Consider the following 24,920-nt stretch of genomic DNA (forward strand, 5'->3'; position numbering starts at 1 on the left):
AAAGCAATATGTGTTTTATGTAGCAACAACTTCAGCATTCTGGCCAGTCTGGTTTTTTGATAGGTATGTGGGCTGTAATCCACATTCTTGCTGTTTTGTACAACATAAGAGAATCATTTGGCTATATGATTTCTCCCTCTACCCTTTCTAGGCCTGCTGATAAATGTTAGAACTATTTGTTCTAGCTGCGAGAGCAGCTGATTCCACAGGTGTTGCCACTTCCATTTACAGCTGGCTAGAAGAAAATGCGAGAACATGAAACACTCTTTCCAGACAAAAGCTTTTCAACTGGTCCCTTTGTTATAGATATTGTGTCAGAGAAGGAGGAGGGGAGAGGTTGTGGCTTTTTGCTTGTCAAATCACCCTGAGCTAAACATACCTGTTTCTTCCCCATCCCATTGCCTTCTATTTATGCTGGTGCCTTTTAAACAGTCTTTAGTACCAAAGACTGTGCTTGTCATCTCGGTAATACTCTGCAAACTAGGCAAATGCAGTCTAGATAAAATTACTATAAAGTTGTTGCATAATTGGTTGAAAACTTATGCTCAGAGTAGTTTTCAATGGTTTTCACTGTCAAACTGAGACGGCATATCTAGTGGAGCTCCATCGGGATCTGTCATGAGTCCAGTATTATTAAATATTTTCATTAATGACTTGGATAATGGAATGGAGACTCTGCTTATAAAATTTTCAGATGACACCAAGCTGGAAGGGGTGCAAGCACTTCGGAGGGCAGGATTAGAATTCAAAATGACTTTGATAAATTGAAGAATTGGTCTGAAATCAACAAGATAAAATTCAATAAAGGCAAATGCAAAGTATACATTTAGAAAGGAAAAAATCAAACACACAACTATAAAATGGAGAATAAACTGGCTAGGAACTACTATCCCAGTAAAGAATCTGGGGTTATAGTGGATCACAAATAGAATATATGACAACATTGTGATGCAGCTGTGAAAAATGTCATTCTGGGGTGTATTAACAGGAGTGTCATATGTACGACATAGGAAATAATTGTTCCAATCTGCTCTGCACTGGCGAGGCCAGGGTTGGAGTATTGTGTCCAGTTTTGGGCACCACGTGCTAGGAAACATGTGGACAAATTGGAGAGAGTCCAGAAGAGAGCAACAAAAAATGATAAAAAGATTTAAAAAACCTGACATGTATAAAGATTAAAACAACCTGTGTGTGTTTAGTCTTGTGAAAAGAAGACTGAGAGGGACGATCTGATAACCGTCATCAAATATGTTCAGAGTTGTTACAATGATCAGTTGTTCTCCCTGTCCATTAGAGGTAGGACAAGAAGTAATAGGCTTAATCTGCAGCAAGGGAGATTTAGGTTAGATTTTAGAAAAAAACTTTCTAACTGTAAGGGTTACCAAAGGAGGCTGTGGAATCCCCATCTTTGAAGGATTTTAAGAACAAGTTTGACAAACACCTGTCAGAGGTTGTCTAGGTATACTTAGTCCTGCCTCAGCATGGGGGAGTGTGGGCAGACTAGATGGCTTCTTGAGGTCCCTTTCATCTTAACATTTCTATGATTCTATTTGCAACTGCTGTCTGTGCAGTGAGTTAAGAACACAACTGTGACCAATTGTTCTGACTATTTGTAGTGTTGCAAAGCATATTGCCTTAAGGTCTGATACTGCACCATTGAAGTCAATGGAAGTTTCAGTGATGGTAATGTAGGGGGGGCCATAGACAACAATGAGTTAGGCCGAGTGACATGCTGTCTAAGAATTCACAAAAAATGTTTTATTCTACAAGCATATGAAAGCCTTGCATGTAATTAATCTGTTCATATCGGCTGTTGTCTTGTTTTGCTGGCAAGGCATGCAGTGCTCCAAGTTACATCACATTGCCTAGGCAACATTACTGTAGGCAGCTGACTTCCTGACCAGCTGTGCACTGGAAAAAGTAGCTCAGGCATGAAAGTGTAGAATTGAATTGTCTGTGATTGAACAGAGCTAGCAATGTCAAATCCTCATCAGGATGGAAAGTTTCATGCCAAATTTGTTCACTAATTCATTTAGTGCAAGAGACTACAACAGAAACAGACATTATAAATAATGGAAACCCAAACCAAAATTGCAATTAGTGATCGGAAACTGTTTCGGTGAAGCTGTGTACAAATGTGAATGGATCTGAGAGTGTGTGAAAACAAACAAGCTATACTACTGACCCTGTCTACCTTTCATCAATTAAAAGAATGTATGGAATAAGGCAGGATATAATGACCTAAAGAACCATTATAAAGCTTGTGGTTGTCATTAGTAGCCAGCAATACCTAGCAGGCTGTATACAGTTACGAATATTTGGACAAGATTGCACTGATCTTCAGTTAGATGAGCTATGGAGAAGTGCTGTGAGACAACACAATAAAAAGACTGTCAGAATAAGGCTCTTTGCAAAGACTAATTTGTGTTTTATTTAATCTCAGAGAACAAGAGATGGTGTTTTGTAGGGATAACTAAACAGATAACTCCCTGAATCGGGGCAATTATGTAGAAACCTTAGAATTAGTCAGGGAATTCGATCCTTTAATCAAGCAGCACTTGGGAACCATCTACCAGTACTTTATTTTCTAGAACATCAAACAATTCAAAATAACCTCATCAAAGTGGTAAGTAATATCCAACTTAATGGCATTGCCAGTGAAATTGAGGAAACACCATTTGTTGCTATTTTACTTGATGGAACATCAGTCCCAATAAGTCCAGCTTTTGGCTGTACTGCATTATGTGACCAAGAATGGTGATATTGAACACTTTGTTGCTCTTAATGACTTTAGTAACAATTGAACTGCAGCTGACCTTTGCCAGCATGTTGAAAATGTGTGCCAGAAGTTTAAATTTGTTGACAAGGTTTGTAGCTCAGACATATGGCAGTGCAGCAGTAATGGCAGGCGACATAGGTAGGCCTCAGAAACATTGCTATGTCCGTGTTTTAAATCTTGTCTTCAATTTTGCAGAAAACACTAGCAGACTGATTTTATTAAAAAATGTAGAAGGAATATCTGTGTGTTTTTTCCCTCTTAGTCTTCAAAGGACTGAACTTCTTGGAAGCCTAGTTAAACAGAGACAGCTTTCTGTTTGTACCACAAGGTGGAATTTTCATTCAAGGCTTGTACAAATTGTAAAATGAGCAGAGAAGCTCTGACTGAACTCTTCAAAAGTGTGGTACAGAATCCAGTAGCTTGGGATGCTCAGTCTTTTCACTCAGCCATGGGTTTGCTGACTGTGGTTGATAATTTTCAGTTTGTGTTTCTCTTTTGCCTCTACAACAACATTTTTGAAGTGACAGAAGTGATGTTTCATGTTCTTCAAACCAAGATGTATGATATTGGGTTTTGTATTCAGCAGACTTCTGAGACGTTAGAGAAAATTAGTCGAAAGCAACAAATTTTTGACGAGTTTTGGAAAGAGGTGTCATGTGAACATTGAAGGGAAAAAAGAGCAAGTGAAGGCCAAGCAACATATAAACGTCTCTTCCTTGAGGTTATTGACAATGTCAAAGAATAGTTATTGTACAATTTGAAAGTGTAGAGAAACTTTAATTTGTACAATTGCTGAATCCAAAACAATTCAAGGAGTTCCAGACACATTTTCTGGTTGATGCTCTCGAATCTCTGGAAGAAGCATCTTATCCAAATATTTTTGACATTAATAGATTGCATTCCAAGCTGTGTGCTGCGTACAAATGAGAACAGTGGCAAGAGAAAAGTGACTTGTATAGAACTATTCGTGTGCTGGATTTACAAACTTGCTTCTCTAAAGTCAACAAATTGGCTACCTTCATTCTGACTATTCCCTACTCTGCAGTCACAGTGGAAAGATCTTTTTTCAACTTTAAAGCACATTTAGACATTTACATGCATCACCCAGAGTGGCCAACACCTGTCCAGCTTGGTTTCACTGTCCATCGAAAAGGAACTGCTTAGGTACTTGTGCAGCTTACCAGATTTTTATGACTTTGTCACTGAGGAGTTTTGTACAAAAGATAGAAGAACGGATTTTTAATTTCAGTAGAAATGTTAGGTAATCATGTATTAGTCTCAGGTTTCATTATATTTGGCTTACTAGTATTTGGCAAAAAATGTATTTGGTTTATTAATCACAGTCTGTACATTAGAAAAAAAAACTTTTTATCTGTCATCTAAAAAGTTGTTGCATATCTTATTAAAAATGTCATTTGCATGCCACTGGGTAGGCCAATTTTCAAATAGCACATTCTGGGTTTTGTTTTGATCAGTGGTGGTTTTCTGGTAACTGGCTTTAAAAATATTTTTTAAAATACATACAGTATTTTTATATATTATACTTTTCTTTTCTTAGGCACTGGAAGTGCGGCAAGCAGATGTCACCCGAGAAACGGTACAGAAAAGTGTCTGTGTTCTAAGTCAGCTGGTAAGAGAGCGACTAACAAAACTTTTTTTTAAAGAATACACACAGAAAACTGGTTTGACAAATTTTTGTTTGGAAACTTTCATTATTTTAAATGTTCTTTGTTAGAAACACTTTAAAATGTAACAAAATGAGCATTGAAATCACAGCTGTGTTAGAAGGCCAAGGCACTCAAATTTTATTATAATTTCTTCAACTGGAGAGACAAGGTGAGTGAGGTTATATCTTTTGTTGGACCAACTTCTGTTGGTGAGGGAGACAAGCTTTTGAGCCACAAAGAGCTCTTCTTGAGGTTTGGGAAAGGTTCTCCCAGCTTTTGCTGTGACACTAGGAGTTCCTTCTCCAGACCTGAAGAAGAGTTGTGTGTGGCTTGTCTCTATCACCAACACAGGTCAGTGCAATAAAAGATATTATCTCACCCACCTTGTCTCTCCAATATCCTGGGGCAGACAAGACTACAACTACATCGAATGGAAAATGCATGCACTTTATCGTGAGTCTTGATATGATCTATTTGCATTTTTAATAAATGTTCCAAGAAGCATATCAGTAAATTGTATATTCCATTCAGTGTATGTATCCATGCTAGCTTTAGTGTTGCTACTAAAAATAGTGAAACCATGATAGCACAGGTTTCAGTGCAGGCTGTACGAGCATGCTGGGAACCCTGGGTATATACTTACCTTGCTACCCATGCCGCTGTGTCTTCACTGCTAGCTAGATTTAAGATAGTATGGGATGCCAGCCCATGCTGCAACCATACTTCCAATTGAAGTGTAGATCTAGCCATGGTGATACTAGTAATCTTATAGTGTAAGTTATCAGATAATGAAAAACCTAGCAATGGACAACTGGGAAATGAAGTGGTTTTTTTAGCGGTTAGTGTAGTATGTTATGTGGAATATGATGTGTCTTCAGAATATATTCGGTGTAGGTCTCAGTTATCTGGGGGTCTCCATTGCAATGCAGGCTGCTTTTTGCAGTCAGACTACGCAACTACACTTTACAGGCAGAGAAAATAATTCTTTAGTGAGAGATTAATTCAACTGCATGAGCAAGATGAAGCAGGAAAGTTCCCGCTTATTCTATCCCCACAACACTACTGGCAGGATATTGAGTGGTGATGATGATGCACTGCCAATGAAACACAAAATAAAATTGTTACCTAATTAAAATGCACAGTGAGGGTTTTTTTTCTTTAAAAATTACACTTCCATCTAGTGGGGTATTTATCTGTATTAGAACACGAGGCCAGTTGGGGGGTATGGAGGAAGGACACTGGAACTAGAAACCAGCAACAAACATGCTTTTTTCATCTGCCTTTCATTCATGACCTAACATGTCCATTTCTCTGTCTCACAAGCCTTTGTATGGATTACTTCAAGCAAAGCTACAGCTCATTACTCATGCCTATTTTGAAGAAAAAGACTTCTCACAAATTTCAATTCTTAAGGTAGCTTTTCAATATATACTACTACAGTATAATGCCCGTTGTGTATGACCATAAATTTTAAGTTATAAACATTCTTTAATCAATGTATCTTGTATGTATTGCATTTTCTTAGGTGATACTTCTATTCAGCTATTTGAAATAATATATTATCCTAATATGAATCTGAGAAAGAAACAGATTTCTGATTAGTGAAATATCTAGGAACAATATCTTCAATGACACCCTTAAAGTAACAACCCAGTTATAAGCAAAAATGTTCTTTTGTCTGTCCATCTCTTTGAAACAAATTATTTTATTTATTCTGGTCCCTTAGGTAGCTCCTTAGAACAGGTGTTACTCATCAGATGTGGTATTCATGTGCCATTAATATTTTTTATTTAACTTTTACAGGAACTTTATGAGCATATGAATAGCTCTTTGGGAGGAACTACACTGGAGGGGTCACAAGTTTATCTTGGTAAGGGGTGTTTTTAAAAGTAATAATATATAATGTTATATCAGCCAAATCATTCCCTCTGAACTAGTTTTTTTTATGTGCATTAAAATTTAGCACCACAGGTTTATGTACCTGCATGGGACTTTATTATTTTCCCTCTCATTTATGGAGTTAAATAATTTTCAGGTAAACTACCCTTTATCTATTTTTCCATAATGTGGATCTCATTTTAGCTTGTAATCCATGATACTTCAGTCATGCCTCTTGATATGATATACATTTAGTGCAGTGTTTTTCAAACTTGGGACATTGTTTGTGTAGGGAAAGCCCCTGTTGGGCCGGGCAGGTTTATTTACCTGCCACGTCCGCAGGTCTGGCTGATTGCGGCTCCCATTGGCCGCGGTTCGCCGCTCGAGGCCAATGGGAGCTGCTGGAAGCGGTGGCCGGACCTGCGGACGCGGCAGGTAAACAAACCGACCGCGCCCGCCAGGGGCTTTCGCTACACAAGTGGCATCTCAAGTTTGGGAAACACTGATTTAGTGAGTGAGCTGTTCAGCTCCTTCTGTGAAAACTATGCTTTTTTGAAAATTTTAATTGTGGGGGAAATTTTCAAGGGCATAAATGGCAGTTAGGAACCCAGTTCCTTTTGACTTCCAAAGGGAGTTTAGCACCTCACTGCCCAGTATGCCTTGGAAAATCTCCCCCAACATCCTTTGCTCCACATACCATAGGAAGAATTGTGATCTAGAAAGAGAACTAAAAGTCGTTGTTTAATCAAATGCTCCCATAGGGAAATGCTTTAGCCAGCTGGCTTCAGTATGAAAGTAAATAGCCATCCTCTGCAATGCAGAGTCTCCATCTTACTTTCAACTCTCCTTCTTAGAAGGAAGAGAAGGTGGTTTGAATTCTTTTAATGAAATCACCAGCATGTTTTCCATGAGAATGGGAAATCGTGTGTCACTTTAGCTTATGAAAATTTGGTCAATAGAAAAATGGGGGACAGGAAGAAAGGAGTTGATACCCCTTGCAAAGCTTCACTAATAGATTTATTCTCAATGTTTTAGGTCTGTCTCCCCGAGATCTTGTCCTTCAGTTTAGACACAAGGTATGCTTTCTTCATGTGGCTAATAAAGTACAGAAGCAGCATGCTTTTTTTACATGGTAAAAATGTAGGTTGCATGATGAGCAACTGACAGCTAAGATGTGCACACATACACTTCTTCATATTTTAAGGTCCAGACTCTCTGCTGTATCTAGGGGGTGCTGCTAAGGAGCTGGATACAGCCTCCTGGGACTTTCTGGCCTCAGATGCAGGTTGGTGCAACCTGGGGGTTGTTGTTTGAGGGACCATATACCCTCTGGAGATATGTTCCAGCCACTCACCCTTCCTGCCACCACACACTACCCATATTTCCCTGCCAGGAGTTGTGGGGAGGGAGATGTAGCAACCTGCTCTGTTGGCTCTACCCTTGATAGGGATTCCCTCTTTCCTCCCCTCCCTCCCCTACTAGAAGTATCTCCAGTAGGCAGGTTTCAAGTACTCGTCACTTCCTTTATGCATATATCACAAAAAAAAACAACCCACCAAAAAAAACAAAAAACCACATACACCAAGGAGTAGGAGATGGTGGTGCCACCCCACTTAAACCTGTTATCCCAGTGGTTAGAGGACTTATGTTGGATGTGGGAGACTCAGGTTCAAATCCCCACTCTGCCTGGTAGGAGCAGGGTCTTGAACCTGACTCTCCCACATCTTGGATAGGTGCCCTAACTGCTGGACTATAGAGTCATTCTCATTCTCTCTGTGGCTGAATTAATATTTTGTTGTTTTATGTGAAGTGGAACAACTTCAGTAGTAGAGATTGAGAGAAACTTGCCTCAGAATACACCATAGTGCAGTGGTTAGAGCACTCCTCAGGAAGTAAAGGCCTGGGTTTATGTCCCTGTTCCTCTCAGGCAGAGTAGGGATTTGAGATCAGGCCTTCCACCTCCTGGGTAAATGCCCTAATCCCTGGGCTATTGTATAAATTGTGGGGATTAGGAATGCTTAGAGCAGTGGTGGGCAACCTGCGGGCCGCATGTGGCCCATCAGGGTAATCTGATTGCGGGCTGCGAGACATTTTGCTGATGTTGACCATCTGCAGGCACGGTTCCCTGCAGCTCCCAGGGGCCGCGGTTTCCTGTTCCTGGCCAATGAAATAGCTAAGGGAAACATTTTTAATGAAAGATGAATTTACGTATATTACACACGTGTACACACATGTAAATGTGTGGTTTTTTTCCTGTTTGTTTTTCACCCACCATGTTAATTTTCTCTTCTTATTTTGCAGATCTTAATTCTTTTTAAATTGATTCTTCTAGAGAAAAAGGTAGGGTCTGTGGGATGAAGGAGAGGATTGAAATGGAGATGTAATTGTTTATATGACTCTATAGAGAGTATGTTAGTGAAAGATAAATACTACACTAAATATGTCTGGAGTAAAACCCAATGCTCAAGTATATTTACATGCAGGTATAAATAAAACTGGAAAACTTTATCCCCTTGCTTAACAGCTCTGTGTATGTGTTGGTGTATAAATTCTGCTCACAAACTGTCAATAATGGAAAAAATTAATAGTTACTCTACAGCAAAAGCAAGTAAAATTTGGTAAACTTGGGCAGGGAAATTTTCATAACAGTTTTTAAGGGATGGAAGTACATATGACGAAAAGCCACTGTGAGAATTGGTACAAATGATAATGAGAAATGGCCAACTGCATAAGGGAATGGATGGGAAATATCAGGACCTAAATAAAAAGAACAGGAATACTTGTGGCACCTTAGAGACTAACAAATTTATTTGAGCAAAAGCTTTCGTGGGCTACAGCCCACTTCATCGGATGCATAGACTGGAACATACAGCAAGAAGATATTTATACATACAGAGAACATGAAAAGGTGGAAGTAGCCATACCAACTGTAAGATTCTGTAAGATTGCCAACTCTGTCCACATATCTATTCAAGTGACACCATCATAGGACCTAATCACATCAGCTGTGCCATCAGGGGCTCATTCACCTGCACATCTACCAATGTGATATATGCCATCATGTGCCAGCAATGCCCCTCTGCCATGTACATTGGCCAAACCGGACAGTCTCTACGCAAAAGAATAAATGGACACAAATCTGAAATTTAGGAATCATAACATTCAAAAACCAGTGGGAAAACACTTCAACCTCTCTAACCACTCAGTGACAGACTTGAAGGTGGCAATTTTACAACAAAAAAACTTCAAAAACAGAATCCAAAGAGAGACTGCTGAACTCGAATTAATATGCAAATTAGATACAATTAACTTAGGTTTGAACAGAGACTGGGAATGGTTGGGCCATTACACTAATTGAATCTATTTCCCCATGTTAAAGATCCTCACACCTTCTATGGGTCATCTCGATTATCACTTCAAAAGTTTTCTCCTCCTGCTGATAATAGCTCATCTCAATTGATTGGCTTCTTACAGTTGGTATGGCTACTTCCACCTTTTCATGTTCTCTGTATGTATAAATATCTTCTTGCTGTATGTTCCTGTATGCATCTGATGAAGTGGGCTGTAGCCCACGAAAGCTTATGCTCAAATAAATTTGTTAGTCTCTAAGGTACCACAAGTACTCCTGTTCTTTTTGCGGATACAGACTAACAGCTGCTACTCTAGGACCTAAATAGTGCACTCACCATTGTAGAGTGAAAATTCTTAGTGCATAAGGTCCAGAAAAAAAGAACTTCATTTAAACATAAAATAGATGATAATATAAATACCAAAGGAAGCAAGCTTTAGATTTTTTTTTAAGTTTTAGATTTTTCTGACTTGTATGGATACTTATCTGAAATATATATTTAGTATCCAAGGTCATGTCTCTCTAGTCATGTTAACTTTGATTCACAGTAAATAAAAATAAATATTAAAATAAGTAAGTCAACCTAGTTTAAATCCACAGAGAAGTGTAAGTCTCAGTTATATTTTTCTTCAGGCTGTCTTACTGCCTAAAAGAGGTGCTGTCTGCTAAAAGAGAGAGAGAGAGAGAACACACTGTTTTTCTGTACTGGCTGCTTCCGAACAGCTGCTAAGGTTCCAGAATAGTTGTGGGGAAACCTGTACAGTCAAAGACCTTAAACATACTAAGCCAGTATGCCCAATAATGCCACCCAGTCTTGATCAGAAAGATGCCTTTTGTTCTGTGGCTCAACTCCCATTAATCCATGGGTTGATGCCTGTCCCACAGGTAAGAGGAAGCATGTCTCAAATTCCCAACTACTGCTGGGTTGAGACACCATCTGCAGATGATGGCCATTTGGATATTTATTGCCAGGATCACACTATTTGCTGGCTTGTTACAGGGGGAAAGGGAGTCAATGTGCACCCAGACAAATTAAAGGAAAAACACACTAGAATTATGGAAAGCACTAACCTTAAATATATAATTACCATGCCACAAACAAAATTTTGGCCATGTGTGGGAAGGAGAGGTATTCCTTCACATGGATGGGTTTTTAAAACTGTTCTGACTGCCTGACTAGGGCAATTCTCCAGTCAGCTAAAGGCTATGTGGCATCGCACCCGTTCTTCAACAGTGAGCACCAGCAAGGACCAAATTGATTGAATTGCAAAAATGACCTTCTGCAATCATTAAGATTGTAGCTAGTCATTCTTACCGCCCCTGAAACTGATCTAACCAACCAGTATAAGATTGAATCATCCAAGTATGGTAAATGCCTTGTTATGTCTCCTCTTTAAATATTTATCTGAATAAAAATGTTATGGGGACTTTTATCGAAGTGAAATTCTCCATGAACTGATTTAAAAAAAATTTTTTTTAGATAGATAGATATAGGCATTAGATGTCCTCAGATTCTCTTGTTTGTTTGTTTCTGTTTGCTTTTCTCTCTGACTGAAGCTGTCATTTTAATTTTCCCTTCATCCCCCTCCCCACAGGTGTTGTTTTATATTTCTCCGGTAAATAGACTGGTGGGAGCACTAATGACTGTCTTGTCTCTCTTTCCTGGTAAGGAAAAGCAGGTTTCAGCTATTTCTTTCTTGTGTAATTTCTGTTCATAACTGAAATTGACAGTGATATATTTGGGCGGGGGGGACTTATGTGACACAGGGGTTGTGTTGGTATGTTGCCAGAATATAATAGCCACAATGAATTCGCACACACAGCTGCGTAATATTTTTATGAAGCACACATGCATGCAACCTGATAACACTTGATATTTGAGTGCTCCTTACCTTAGTAATAAGAAACTAAGTCTATTTTATCTCTGCGGGCTGCATATTGGTTCTGTGTTCCTGCCAAATGTTTATTGAACTTTAAATAACACTTGCCAAAGCAGAATGTCAGTGCTGATCCATTTGTGTCGAAGTCATAGGCGCTAACTCCATGGGTGCTCTGGGCTGGAGCACCCATGGGAAAAAATGGTGGGTGCTGAGCACCCACCAGCAGCCCCCACCCACCCAATCAGTTTCTCTCCCTCTTCCCAGCTCCTCCTGCCCACCACAATCAGCTGTTCCGCGGCGTGCAGGAGGCGCTGGAGTGGTGGGAGAGGGGGTGGAATGAGGCAGAACAGGGGCGGGAAGAGGCAGGGAGGGGGTGGGGCCTGAGGACATTAGAAAGTCAGTGCCTCTGGCAGAGGTGGACTGGATTTTTAAAGTGGCAATGAAAATGCATGACACTTTTGATATACTAAAAAGCATTTCCTACTTTGCCATTATCAAAAATCACTGAAATCTTTGGTGAGATGATATTGTGTATGTGTTCGTCCTCCAGGTATGATTGAACATGGTCTTACTGACAGTTCACAGTACAGACCAAGAAAGAGTGTATCAGAGGATACTGGCCTGCGGGAAGTTACTCCCCCTTTAGATGATTATGTTTCTGTGTCTGCTGCTGACATTTCAAATACAAACTCAGGAATGGGTGAGGAAGGCAGGAAGCTATCAGGAAACCATGTCCAGGAGGCTCAGAAAACAGATGTGCCTTTATCCCATTCTGAAAAGAATTGCAATGGATCACAGTCCTCCAATGGCACTGGACAACATTTGAAACCTCCTTCACGCACTTCTCCAGAGTCTTCTGAAAGCGACTGGGAGACCTTGGATCCTAGTATTTTGGAGGATACTAACTTGAAAGAAGAACATGAAAATATGACATCAGAACAGACTGAAATCCTTTCAAAGGAATGCACAAAGTCAGAAAGCCCACCAATTACTGTACAACCTCAGGCTAAAACAGGACATGTGGTTCTTGTTCCAGGACTGATATCAGGGTTGGAGGAGGACCAGTATGGCATGCCATTGGCTATTTTTACTAAGGTAAACGTTTTGATAATTATACTTAGTAAATATTTACCAACACTTTCAGGCCTAAGTTTTCAAAAGTGACTTCAAAAGCAGTTTTAGGTGCCCAACTTAAAGCCTGTTTAAAGTATTGCTCAGTATTCAAGTGCAGACTCTGACAAGAGACTTTATTTTTGTATAATAAAAAAAAACCCACTTTCCTGGATGTATTTTCCACCCCACATGCATATGCACTACTTCCCAGGATCTATGACTGTTCACTTTATTTTTCTAAGTCATGTTGTTAACAGGCAATGACTTGCAGACACTCCTTGATCAACTAGCTGCCGACACTAACAGCTTGCCCTAGATGGGCCCCCCATGTATTGTTTCTGTTTTACTTCTGAATAACTTAGAAATCTTAATTTATTTAGTAACTTCTTAATTAATAGAAAGGATTGTTGTGTAAGTACACGTGTTTCTAATGTAATTATAAAATTTGATAAAACAGAGATGCGGGAAGTACTTATTTAGGGTGTGTTACTATGTATCCCATCCATTTAGGCTTTTCCTAAAGTTCTCTTTGCTGTAATATCTAAGCACTTGGTAGACAAATCTGCAAGATAAGGTCCCTAGTGGACATCATGGAGTTTTTCATCCTTTCTATCTTTGATAAGGAGGCATTACTTGAGGAATATCTGTGTTAAAAAAATAATAATAATTTCAGCCCATTTGTTTCATGTAGGAGAGTTGTGTTTATTCTGGCTTTAAAGTAGTCCTCTTATTTGCATTGCAGGTTACCCTCTATTGGGGATACCTTGCTTTGCTTGCAGCAATGAGCTGACTAACGAGGCAAACATGACTCAGCAAATTAAAAATTAAACACACTTACACCTAGCATAGATTTTACTCATACTACAATTGGAAATAAGTAAGGCTAAGTTTTTTGTCACAGATATTTTTAGTAAAAGTCATGGACAGGTCACGGGAAATAAACGAAAATTCACGGCAACCCATGACCTGTCCCTGACCTTCATTGAAAATATCCCAGACAAAAGGGATAGGTGGGTTCAGCACCCACTGCTGCTGGGGCTCCCGGATCCCGCACTGATGCGGTGTGTGGGAGTGCCAAAGTCCCCCTGCCCCTGGGACTGGGCTGCTGCAGGGTCCCCTCATCTGGGAAGCTGGTAGCTGCAGGGTACCCCTGCCGCTGGCCCTGGCTGCAGCTGCGGTTGGGCACCTCTGGAGAGTCCCCGCTGCCGGCTGCTGCTGGGCAGCACTGGGGGCTGAGTGCTGCAAAGGCGGGGCTGGCTGGGAGATCCAGCCCAGGGCAGAAAATGTCACAGAGGTCAATGGAAGTCACGGATTCCGTGACCTAATCGTAGCCTTAGAAATAAGTTATAGAGAAAGTGTTTGTGTGAGACACACATCATATTTGTGCACTTGAAACGAAACAAAACTAACAGCTGGCAGTGCTGAATCATAGCACAGTGACTTGCTGCAGCAAAAGACCCTAGAAGGCTGGTCTCTGGACTCTTGATGGGGTGTCTCATCTTTTACAGAGTGATCAGGCAGCAAAGTTGCATCTGACGAAGTGGGTATTCACCCACGAAAGCTTATGCTCCAATACGTCTGTTAGTCTATAAGGTGCCACAGGGCTCTTTGTTGCTTTTTACAGATCCAGACTAACAGGGCTACCCCTCTGAAGCTTACACACAGCTCTTCTTCAGGTCTGGGAAACTTACTTAGAGGGCAGGTTTACATTTAAAAGGTTGCATCGGTGCAGCTGCACTGCTATATCGCTTTAATGAAGATGTTGTATGCCAACTACAAAGAGTTCTCCCGTCAGCGTAGTTAATCCACCTCCCTGAGAGGCGGTAGCTATGTTGATGGGAGAAGCTCCCCTACCAACATAATGCTGTCTACACTGGGGGTAAGGTCAGGATAATTATGCCACTCGGGGAGACGGATTTTTCACACCCCTGGTTGATGTAGTTATACCAATGTAAGTCTGTAGTGTAGACCAGACCAGAGTGTCACAGCTAAATACAAGATGGAACAGATTGTTTAGCATAAGTAGTTAACACATATTTCAAGAGACGGTGAAGAGGCCCATTAACACCCTTCCAGTCATTGGGAGGAAAGGAAGGGAGTGGGGGAAAGCAGATGTGGAGGGATTCATAGAATCATAGAATATCAGGGTTGGAAGGGACCTCAGGAGGTCATCTAGTCTAACCCCCTGCTCAAAGCAGGACCAATCCCCAACTAAATCATCCCAGCCAGGGCTTTGTCAAGCCTGACCTTAAAAACCTGTAAGGAAGGAGATTCCACCACCTCCCTAGATAACCCATTCCGGTGCTTCACCACCCTTCTAGTGAAAAGGTTTTTCCTAATATCTAACCTAAACCTTCCCCACTGCAACTTCAGACCATTACTCCTTGTTCTGTCATTTGGTACCACTGAGAACAGTCTAGATCCATCCTCTTTGGAACCCCCTTTCAGGTAGTTGAAAGCAACTATCAAATCCCCCCTCATCCTTCTCTTCTGCAGACTAAACAATCCCAGTTCCCTCAGCCTCTCCTCATAAGTCATGTGTTCCAGCCCCCTAATCATTTTTGTTGCCCTCTGCTGGACTCTTTCCAGTTTTTCCACATCCTTCTTGTAGTGTGGAGCCCAAAACTGGACACATTAGTCCAGATGAGGCCTCACCAATGTCGAATAGAGGGGAATGATTATGTCCCTCGATCTGCTGGCAGTGCCCCTAGTTATACAGCCCAAAATGCCGTTAGCCTTCTTGGCAACAAGGGCACACTGTTGACTCATATCCAGCTTCTCATCCACTGTAACCCCTAGTTTGCAGAACTGCTGCCTAGCCATTTGGTCCCTGGTCTGTAGCAGTGCATAGGGTTCTTCCGTCCTAAGTGCAGGACTCTGCACTTGTCTTTGTTGAACCTCATCAGATTTCTTTTGGCCCAGTCCTCTAATTTGTCTAGGTCCCTCTGTATCTTATCCCTACCCTCCAGCGTATCTACCACCCCTCCCAGTTTAGAGTCATCGGCAAACTTGCTGGGGGTGCAGTCCATACCATCCTCCAGATCATTAGTGAAGATATTGAACAGAACCAGCCCCAGGACTGATCCTTGGGGTGCTCCTCTTGATACCAGCTGCCAACTAGACATGGAGCCATTGATAAATCCAGTGTCTCTATTCAGTCCTTAATTTTTAGTGTCTAGCAAAGTTATGAATGTAAGCACCTAGGCTTGTCTTTTAAAGTGTTGTGCAGGTTACCTTTGAGGATGAGGACTGAGAGGTCAGATACAAAGTGATTGCTTTGTGAAAAGAGTTCACCAACAGGTGATGTGGTGTTTTTTTATTTTATTTTCCTGTGTGAGTTTATTTGAGAGCTTAGTAATTGTCTGGTTTCACCCACATCATTATTGTTGTTGGGGCACTAGAGGAGGTACACCACATGTTGTGAAAAGGGGGTGTTGATCATTCTAGCAGTGAAGATAAATCTCATAGACTCATAGAATATCAGGGTTGGAAGGGACCTGAGGAGGTCATCTAGTCCAACCCCCTGCTCAAAGCAGGCCCAATCCCCAGACAGATTTTTGCCCAGATCTCTAAATGGTCCCCTCAAGGATTGAACTCACAACGCTGGATTTAGCAGGCCAATGCTCAAACCACTGAGCTATCCCTCCCCCCCCATGAATAACTTTGAGCATCTTTCTCTGCTGCTTCTGCTCACCCTTGTCCAGCAACAACTTAAACACTGATGATTTGGGGCAGCTTTACTTGCCTGGCAAAGCTCTGAGCAGAAGTAGTACTGGAATCATCTATCTATAGATTCAGCAATCTCAATCATTTTATTTTTGAAAGGTTTTGTTCACAACCATAAGAGTTAGGAATTTTTAAATGGGACCCAAAATTCTGCAGAAATTTACAACTTGCACCTATTAACTCACCAAGGAAATCTTTGCTCTCACCACTCACAAGTGGATTTTTCAAATTCTGACATAGCCAGCCGTCAATTCCTTACCAGAGACAGCATACCCTGGGCGATGGAGTCCAATCCTACAGTCCTTATAAGATCATAGTGCTCCTTAAAATGATTGCCTAATGAGAACTGCAAGATCAGACCTTTTGAAAATACAAAGGCAGGAGAAAAGTTTCAAAAGGGGCTCAATATTGTTTTATATCACAACATCCGTATATTTGAAAGCAGAGAGGCGCTACAAAGGGAAATGATAGTGTAAAAGCAGCCTCCCCCACCCCCACCCCCATCTAGACCAAAGCAATGGAATCCTCAGTACATTCTGTGCCCATGGATGAGTTTCAGCAGTCAGAGAAAGGGAGAGACGCATGCTGCAGAATGACTGTTCCCCAATCTCAATTTACCTTTGCTTCACCAGTGAAACTGAAAGAAGAATTAGGGCCTCAGTCTTTCACACTAATCCACTGAAGAGCTCATCCCTTTGCAGGGGGTGGGGATGAGATGGGAGAGAGGGGACAGATTGGAGGGTGGAAACAATTTAAGCTTTAGCCAGTTCTTCATGAAGATAAGAGGAGAGACAAGAGAAGGTGGCTTCCCAAAGAGGAATACATATAGGAAGCTGTGTCTTTAATGACAGTAGGCTTAGCACTACAGAAATGAGTATTACAGAGTACAAGCTCACTACTATGAAGATTTAAAATGGTGTTAGGAAGCTAAGCCAATTTAAATCATAGTGTAAAATTCTGTTATTCTTACAGAAAACATAGTCTAATAGCATACAGTATATATGACTGACATACAGAATCCTAATCTTATTTAGTATTTAGGCCATTTCTATTGAGCTATTTTCAGAACCCTGGTATCACACTAACATGTCCTCAAATTTTGCACACATTGGACTTCATCATGAATGAAACAATAAACCAGGTAATAAGTTTTTCAAACACTCATTTACAATTGTCATATTCACGGCATATTTATTTAGCACTAACCATCTATGTCAAAAAGTTAATTATGAAAAACCATTTAAATCAAGTTATTGTCATCACCTTTAATTTCCATACTAGTATACTTTTATTTAAATACAGCAAGCCATATTTACCCCAGTACAACTCTACTGCTTTCTGTGAAGTTTATACTAGAAATTAATTTGATCCATCATGTTTTATAATACATTACATACGCATTTTCTCAGGTCTGTTCTTAAGATTTACACTTTATGTCCCCCTTGATCATATTGAAGGATAGAACATATAGCAAAGAATAAAATTAACTCACCTTGGTTTGCTAGTCTGACATCATTAAATTAGATACATCATCAAGACCATAATCAACTGGCAGTTTCACACCAGGAAACACAGAAAGCTTAGCATGGTGAATAATCAGAGCTAGGGGATATGAGGTGGGGGAGGAAGGGACTCAAAAGACTGCTTTGCTCGTGCATTATTTACCAGTTGCTAAGTACAGACTAAAATCAAGTGTTAAGGCATTTATCAGATAGAAAATACCTGTTTATATTTCCAGTACATCTGTATTCTTTCCCTCATAATTTGATTCTAATTATGATTATTTCATTTTAATATCCTGCATTTCATACTTTGGATTATTTCTCTATTTTATTCAATTAAAATTCTGGAATGAAGCATGCTTGTTGGCAAACAGAAAGAAAAAAGTAGACTTGGCACAGGATGATAATTTACAACTATACTCTGCACCTGTGGAAAAAAAATTACCGTATTTTGTACATACAAAAAGTTAGATCAAAGATGGGCTTGTTATTTTAAAAAGTATACAGATTAGATATTGTATGTTGTTAAAAAAATTTTTTATACAAATCAACTGATTTTAGGACTTTGGAAATCTCCCTTACAACAGATATAGTGTTTACACAGACCATCAGGACACAAACGTTTCAACAAACCACATTTCAATTTCATACACTCATCACTGTGTCTATCAGACCATTGTGATGAATGCATGGAAGTAAACTCTATAGAACTTTCAATTAATTTCTGATTCACATAAATTCATCAATATTTTACACTCAAAGAAAATAAGATATCTGAAATCTCTCAGTGCAGCCAGAGACCAACCAAATCACCCCCAAATAAGTGACAAACGCATTTTTCTTTTCATATCAACAATGATAAAGGGTATGCTTTGCCCCACCCCCACCCCATTTTATATTTTAGTTCCTAGACCAAAAAAAAAGTGTTATGAGAATGACATAGGTTATGACTACTAATCTACATCTGTCTATAGTGAGTTAATGTATTGAATCACTCCCACTAGAATCAAGGTAATTCTACGACCACTGTAGTAGCCTACTTAGGCCTTGTCTACACTGTAGGTTTTGCATCAGTTGTTCTGCAGGGTCTGGTGCTGCTTTGAGTTGGTGCGACCTGGTCTGTGAGCAGTTTGCTTCTGATGGTCGGAAAAGGGGGAGGTTGTTTGAAGGCCAGAAGAAGAGGGTTCAGGAAAGATTTCTTCCAGCCTGGAGTCCCCTTTAAGTATGGGTTGTAATTATTTGATACCCTGTATAGCTTCCAGTCAGGGAGCGGCAGGTGACAACTAGGGATGTGTGGTCAGAGAGATGGTTTTATTTCTGTATTGAAGCATGTTCTCTCAGAGTATTTGGGTGGCCTGTTCCATGATTCAATCTACTTCTCTGGTGGAATATCATTGTTCTGTGAAGGTGATTTTGAGTGTGTTAAGGTGTATATCCCAGACTTTCACTTTGGAGTATATTCTGTGGTATCTGAGTGCTTGGCTGTAGAGAACAGATTGCTTGGGGCGTGTGCCGGGTGTTTACTGGATCTGTGAAGGGAGATATGGTGATCTGTGGGTTTCTTGTATATACTTGTAAGGGTTCCATTGTTGAAGCTGATTGTGGTGTCCAGGAAGTTGATACTGGTATAAGAGCATTCTAGAGAGAGTTTAATGGACAGGTTGTGATTGTTGACGTTGTGGTAGAAATCTGAGGGAGTTTTCGTTGTCTGTCTGGAGGATAAAAATATTATTGATATATCTCAGGTATATCATTGGTTTAATGATAGACAAATGATATACCTGAGATACAATCAATGATATTTTAATCCTCTGGACAGATGATTGAATAAAATGGTAAAAGACCAAAATACCACATCACCTGTGGGTGAACACTTTTCATAAAGCAATCCCTCTATATCTGATCTATCAGTCCTCATCCTCAAAGGAAACCTGTACAAACTTTCAAAAGACACTTGATTTATGGCTTATTACAACAATCTATAACCTACTAACAACCCCCTGCCAACTGCTTTCCTCCCTTTCCTTTCCTGAAAAGTCATGTTAACTTCAGCCCAATTAGATATACCAGTTTAAAGGGGGAAAGCAGTGGGTTTTTTTTCATTTGGTAAAAGGACAAAATCCATTAGTGGGGGTGGGGAGGAATCTTGAAGATTTTAAGATGGGTTTTAAAATGGAGAACTAAACAATTTAAATTTAGCTGACCATATGGTTTTCAATGTTTACCTTCCACCCTACAAAGGCACTATCTCATTCAAGTTTAGCTAATGAAATCAAAGCAGAGGACTAGAAATTTCAGATATACCAGTTTCTAGTGATGAGCATCCTTCAATAACTTCTAGATTGTCTACTCTCAGTAAACAATTTAATTCAACATGAAACTGAATTCCATTTTAGATCTGGCAATTTTTAAATCAAGAATGGATGTTTTTCTAAAAGATATACTCTAATTCAAGGAAATGTTATGACCTGTGTTATATAGGAAGTCAGACTAGATTGATCACAGTGGTCCCTTCTGGCCTTATAATCAGCGAAGCTATTTTGATAGGATTGTTTATAAGTTTGTTTTCTTGTTTTTGTTTGTTTGTTCCATACTATGGAAAGAAAGTTTAGTCCTCCAGACCAAATTTGGATGAATGAGATTGTACCAAAAGGTCATGAACTGGTTTTATTGACCATGTGGTAATGTATAAAAGCACAAACTACAAAGGAAAAACAGGTTATGGATTTTTTACTAATTTTAGTGCCAGCTATATAAGGTCAGATGCTCATCTCATTTACACCAGTGTAAATCAGAAGCTATCATAGTTGCATGGTGAGTTTGGAATCAGGCCCTCTTTATTTTAAATGGCAAAGCATTTCTAAAATGGTACAGCTTGTCTGGTTGTTAAAATTACATGACAATTAAATATTGCATTGTCAACTTCCTTAATATTATTTTTCCAGAAACTTAATACTCCAGGTTGGTGACTCTCTAACATAGGACTCTTATTCTTTGACAAAGGCGGTTCTGTTTTAGTTGTTGGTATTTTTCATCTGGATAGCCATCTTTCTGTTTAATCTAGAAAAAAAGTAGTAGTTTTATTCCTTTCTTCCATATGTTTCAAATTGCCATGTGCTGCATGCTGATGTACATTCACTCTTGTTGTTTTGTCCAATATGCCTGTAGTCCTTCTGTTAGTGTTAGTGAATGAACTGCACAATGCTTTATGTAACTGAACAGTTGGAATTGAGTTTGCGTTTCAAAGGGTACATTAATTCGATCTTAAAATTAAAATTATAATGCTTCCAGCTGTATCACTAGAACGTGGGTGTAACCTACATCAAAGACTTAAACTTTTTTTTAAATAGCAAATTTTCCTGGAAAGCACTAGTATAATTAGTATCACAAGGACACAGTGGTTAAAAAGCAGAGCATAGTCTTTTTCTCCTGCTGCCTTTTTTTTTTTTTTTTTTAAGCAGGCATGCACATGCTCACAAAAAGTTATCCCTGGAGCCTGAAAGTCTGTCCCTGAAAAACATGGATAGCAACAGTGCTCGAGTGTCTAACTGTCCTGGCAGTGTACCTGAGTCCTGCCGGAAGAGACTATACTGTGGAAGAGAGGATAGTCTACCTGTCCGTTCAGTTCTTGTCCTCTTTACTGTGCATGCCAAGGACATGAGAACTGGATTGAGACCACCAAACTCATTTCACATTCGTCAACTCTGTTACCATCTGAAGCTCTTTGGGCTGGATTTCAACCAGTCAACTATGGCCTTGGGTACACTTGCGAGTTACAGCGCAATAAAGCCTCCCAGAGCGCTGTACTTCGCTCCCTGTCCACACAGGCAAGACATGTACAGCGCTGTCTTTCCACGGCTACAGCGCTGCTGGTTCTCCACCTCCCCGAGAGGAATAACAGCTGTTGCATATTGGCTGAGATGCTGCTGCTCCAGTGTAAACTGGGAGTAACATTATTACACACTGATTGACCTCCGGAAATGCCCCATAATCCTTTTAACTGAAGCTCCCTCTCTTGTTTTGTTGTGAACTCCGGAGGAGGAAGTGCCCTTTCAAAGCTCCGTTTTGGGGGCTGCTTATCAAAAAAACAAACACAGCTACTATTTGCTTTGAATGAGCGAGAGGCAGGCAGGGGGGGCTCCGTTTGGAGTGCCGACAGCTAATGTTTGCTTGAAGAGAGAGGCGAGGGGCAGGGGGTTGGGGTCCATTTTGGCGAGCGGCTGTTTATCTGGTCTATGAGAAAAAAAGAAACAGCTGCTGTTTGCTTTCAGTGAGTGAAAGGGGCAGGGGAGGGAGGAGGGTCTGAACTTACAAGACAGCGTGCTGACACACTCTCAGCACTCTAAAAACCCACTCTCTCTCCCCCCACACTCCCTGTCTCACTCCACCCCACCCCCCATTTGAAAAGCACATTGCAGCCACTTGAATGCTGGGATAGCTGCCCATAATGCACTGCTCCCAATGCAGCTGCAAATGTGGCCACGACAGTGTGCTGGCAGCTGGCATTGTGGACAGATTGCAGCACTTTCCCTACTCAGCTGTACGAAGGTGGGTTTAACTCACAGTGCTATACATCTGCAAGTGTAGCCACATCCTAAGAGTGAAAGCCGCCATAAGCCATTACCAAGTATACTCCATTTCTGTGAAACCTGGTTTCTTATGTTTGCTTAATGTAGCAAAGCAACATCAGACTCCACTGGCAATGTGGCTAGGAACATGGTGCAGAGCAATAATCAGGCTTGTTCTCTCTGTGTGGTGGTGGCCTTGTTTTTGTTTAGCTCTAGGTAGGACTGTGGAGATGGGTAAGTACAGTAAGATGAGTTTTGGGGTGTTTTCCCCTTCCCCTTATCTTACTAATCATTTAACATTTCCGTTATCTTAGGGTTACCTTTGCTTGCCATACATGGCACTGCAACAGCATCACCTCCTCTCTGATGTAACAGTCCGTGGCTTTGTTGCGGGAGCCACCAACATCCTGTTCCGGCAGCAGAAGCATCTAAGTGATGCAATTGTAGAAGTATGAATTCTCTTCTTAAAAACTTCTTAAACTTAACAAAAAAAAAAAGGGGGGGGTGTTGCATTATGAACGTGTTTAAGTCAAAATAAGAGCCTTTGTTTACTAATGAAGTTGTTAAATACATTATTATTTGTATTATTATTTGTGTCGGTACCTAGGAGTTCCAGTCATGGACCAAAACTCCACTGTCCTAGGCTCTGTACAAACACGTAACAGAAAGATAGTTCCTGCTCCAAATAACTTACCTGTACACTTTCTATTAAAAGAGCTTTTGTTAAAAGAAAATGTATACAAAAATATTCCTAAGCTTCCAGTTAGGTTCACTGAAATTTTCTGTACTTTGTTTAAAGTGGACAACCGAACAAGTTTTTGTGATGTGTTTTCAGTTAACTATCTATGTCCTATGCTATGGGCTTGTCTATCAAAGGAAATTGACCGAATCAACTGTCCCTCCACACAAAGAGCTATTCTGGAATAGCTATAGTGCTGTAAATTCACATCCTATCTTATTCCAGAACAACTTCACTGTGGAGATAAGCCCTTAAATACAATAGAGATGGAAAAGTCTCACACCAATAGTGCTAGAATTCTGTATACTTGCATTTATATAAGTTATTAAGCAGGAAAACCTTAACTTTTGTTCACATTCAAAAATATTAATAAGTTTTTGGTGTAATACGTTATATCACGTGTTTACACTTCATAGAATATTATTTAGTCATGGTTTATTTTTCTCTTAGTGAACTTTCATGGCTGCCTAATAATATCTTAAAAATAAATGTTTATAACTGAGAAACAGACGTAGTTATGGTAACACTAATATGCTCTTCCTCATATTTATTTACTTTATATTTAAGCGTCAATAAAAAAAATGCCCAAACAGAAAGCTGTAGATGCCCTAAGAATTAAGTTTACAATTTCATAATGATGATCACCCAACAACATTAAATAATTACACCTCTACCCCGATATAACGCTGTCCTCAGGAGCCAAAAAACCTTATTGTGTTATAGGTGAAATTGCATTATATCAAACTTGCTTTGATCCGCCGGAGTGTGCAGCCCTGCCCCCCCCAGAGCGCTGCTTTACCGCGTTATATCCAATTCATGCTATATCGGGCCGTGTTATATCTGGGTAGAGGTGTATATGCAGGTAGCAAATAAACTCAGCCAGCCAATAAATCAAAGTCTTAGGAAAGAACCTCTAGGAACATACCCTATAGGAACGTACCCAAAATCCTGACAAAGAGCTTCTGCAGCTTTTGCCAGGAAATTCATCAAGTTCAGGCTACTTCAGACCATCATCTCATATTCTGAGAACAGTTGAAGCATAATTTGGTCATCAATTTCTCCTTAACTTCGGTTGTGGTTGTAGGTGGGGATGAATTATTCATTTGACAAAAAATATTACAGGTTATGTATGCTGAAGGTTTTATTTAGACTGTTTTTTCCCCTTGGGATTATTTCAATCAGATAGAGGAAGCCCTTGTCCAAATCCATGATCCAGAACTCAGGAAGATCCTGAACCTCACAACTGCTGACCTGAGATTTGCAGACTACTTGGTGAAGCATGTAACTGAGAACAGGGATGATGTTTTCCTCGATGGCACTGGCTGGGAGGGAGGAGACGAGTGGATCAGGGCTCAGTTTGGTGCCTATCTTCATGCATTGCTTGCTGCTGTGCAGCAGCCAGGTAAATTCTGGTAACCTCTTTAGGGGCTGAGGTGAGGATGGCAGGGGAGGCTGAATGCATAGTAAACAATTGCCCCATTGCATTTTCAGCTTGGCTCATACTCATCCTTTATCTCAGTTGAAAAAATTCTTTTTTTAATCCCTTGACCATCTTCATTAATTTCTTGCTTTATTCTATGTTAACTCTCAATGATTTAGAGATTATATTCCCCTTTTGTTATCTTCTCTTGGGTATCTGTGTTAATTTCCATTACCCTCTCCTCATAAATAGAAATGTATACATGCAGACATCCTGCTAATTTAGGGTCTCTTTGTGAA

At 40.1% G+C, this 24,920-nt stretch overlaps 1 protein-coding gene across 2 annotated transcripts in view; it reads left to right on the forward strand.

The window, feature by feature from the left end:
• The window catches only part of AVL9 (AVL9 cell migration associated), an 84,831-nt gene that overhangs the window by 37,650 nt on the left and 22,261 nt on the right, over positions 1 to 24,920 (forward strand). For both annotated transcript variants that reach the window (XR_005594534.1, XM_039526062.1), the window contains exons 4-12: positions 4,338 to 4,409; positions 5,770 to 5,859; positions 6,250 to 6,316; positions 7,360 to 7,400; positions 8,626 to 8,664; positions 11,269 to 11,338; positions 12,104 to 12,648; positions 22,777 to 22,911; positions 24,384 to 24,603. Coding sequence is in view for 1 of the 2 variants with exons in the window: in XM_039526062.1 (XP_039381996.1) it covers positions 4,338 to 4,409; positions 5,770 to 5,859; positions 6,250 to 6,316; positions 7,360 to 7,400; positions 8,626 to 8,664; positions 11,269 to 11,338; positions 12,104 to 12,648; positions 22,777 to 22,911; positions 24,384 to 24,603 (1,279 nt within the window). In the remaining variant the exon portion in view is untranslated. The remainder of the gene's footprint in view (positions 1 to 4,337; positions 4,410 to 5,769; positions 5,860 to 6,249; positions 6,317 to 7,359; positions 7,401 to 8,625; positions 8,665 to 11,268; positions 11,339 to 12,103; positions 12,649 to 22,776; positions 22,912 to 24,383; positions 24,604 to 24,920) is intronic.

Source organism: Mauremys reevesii, linkage group 2 (assembly GCF_016161935.1).
Source record: "Mauremys reevesii isolate NIE-2019 linkage group 2, ASM1616193v1, whole genome shotgun sequence".
Classification (NCBI taxonomy): domain Eukaryota; kingdom Metazoa; phylum Chordata; order Testudines; family Geoemydidae; genus Mauremys; species Mauremys reevesii.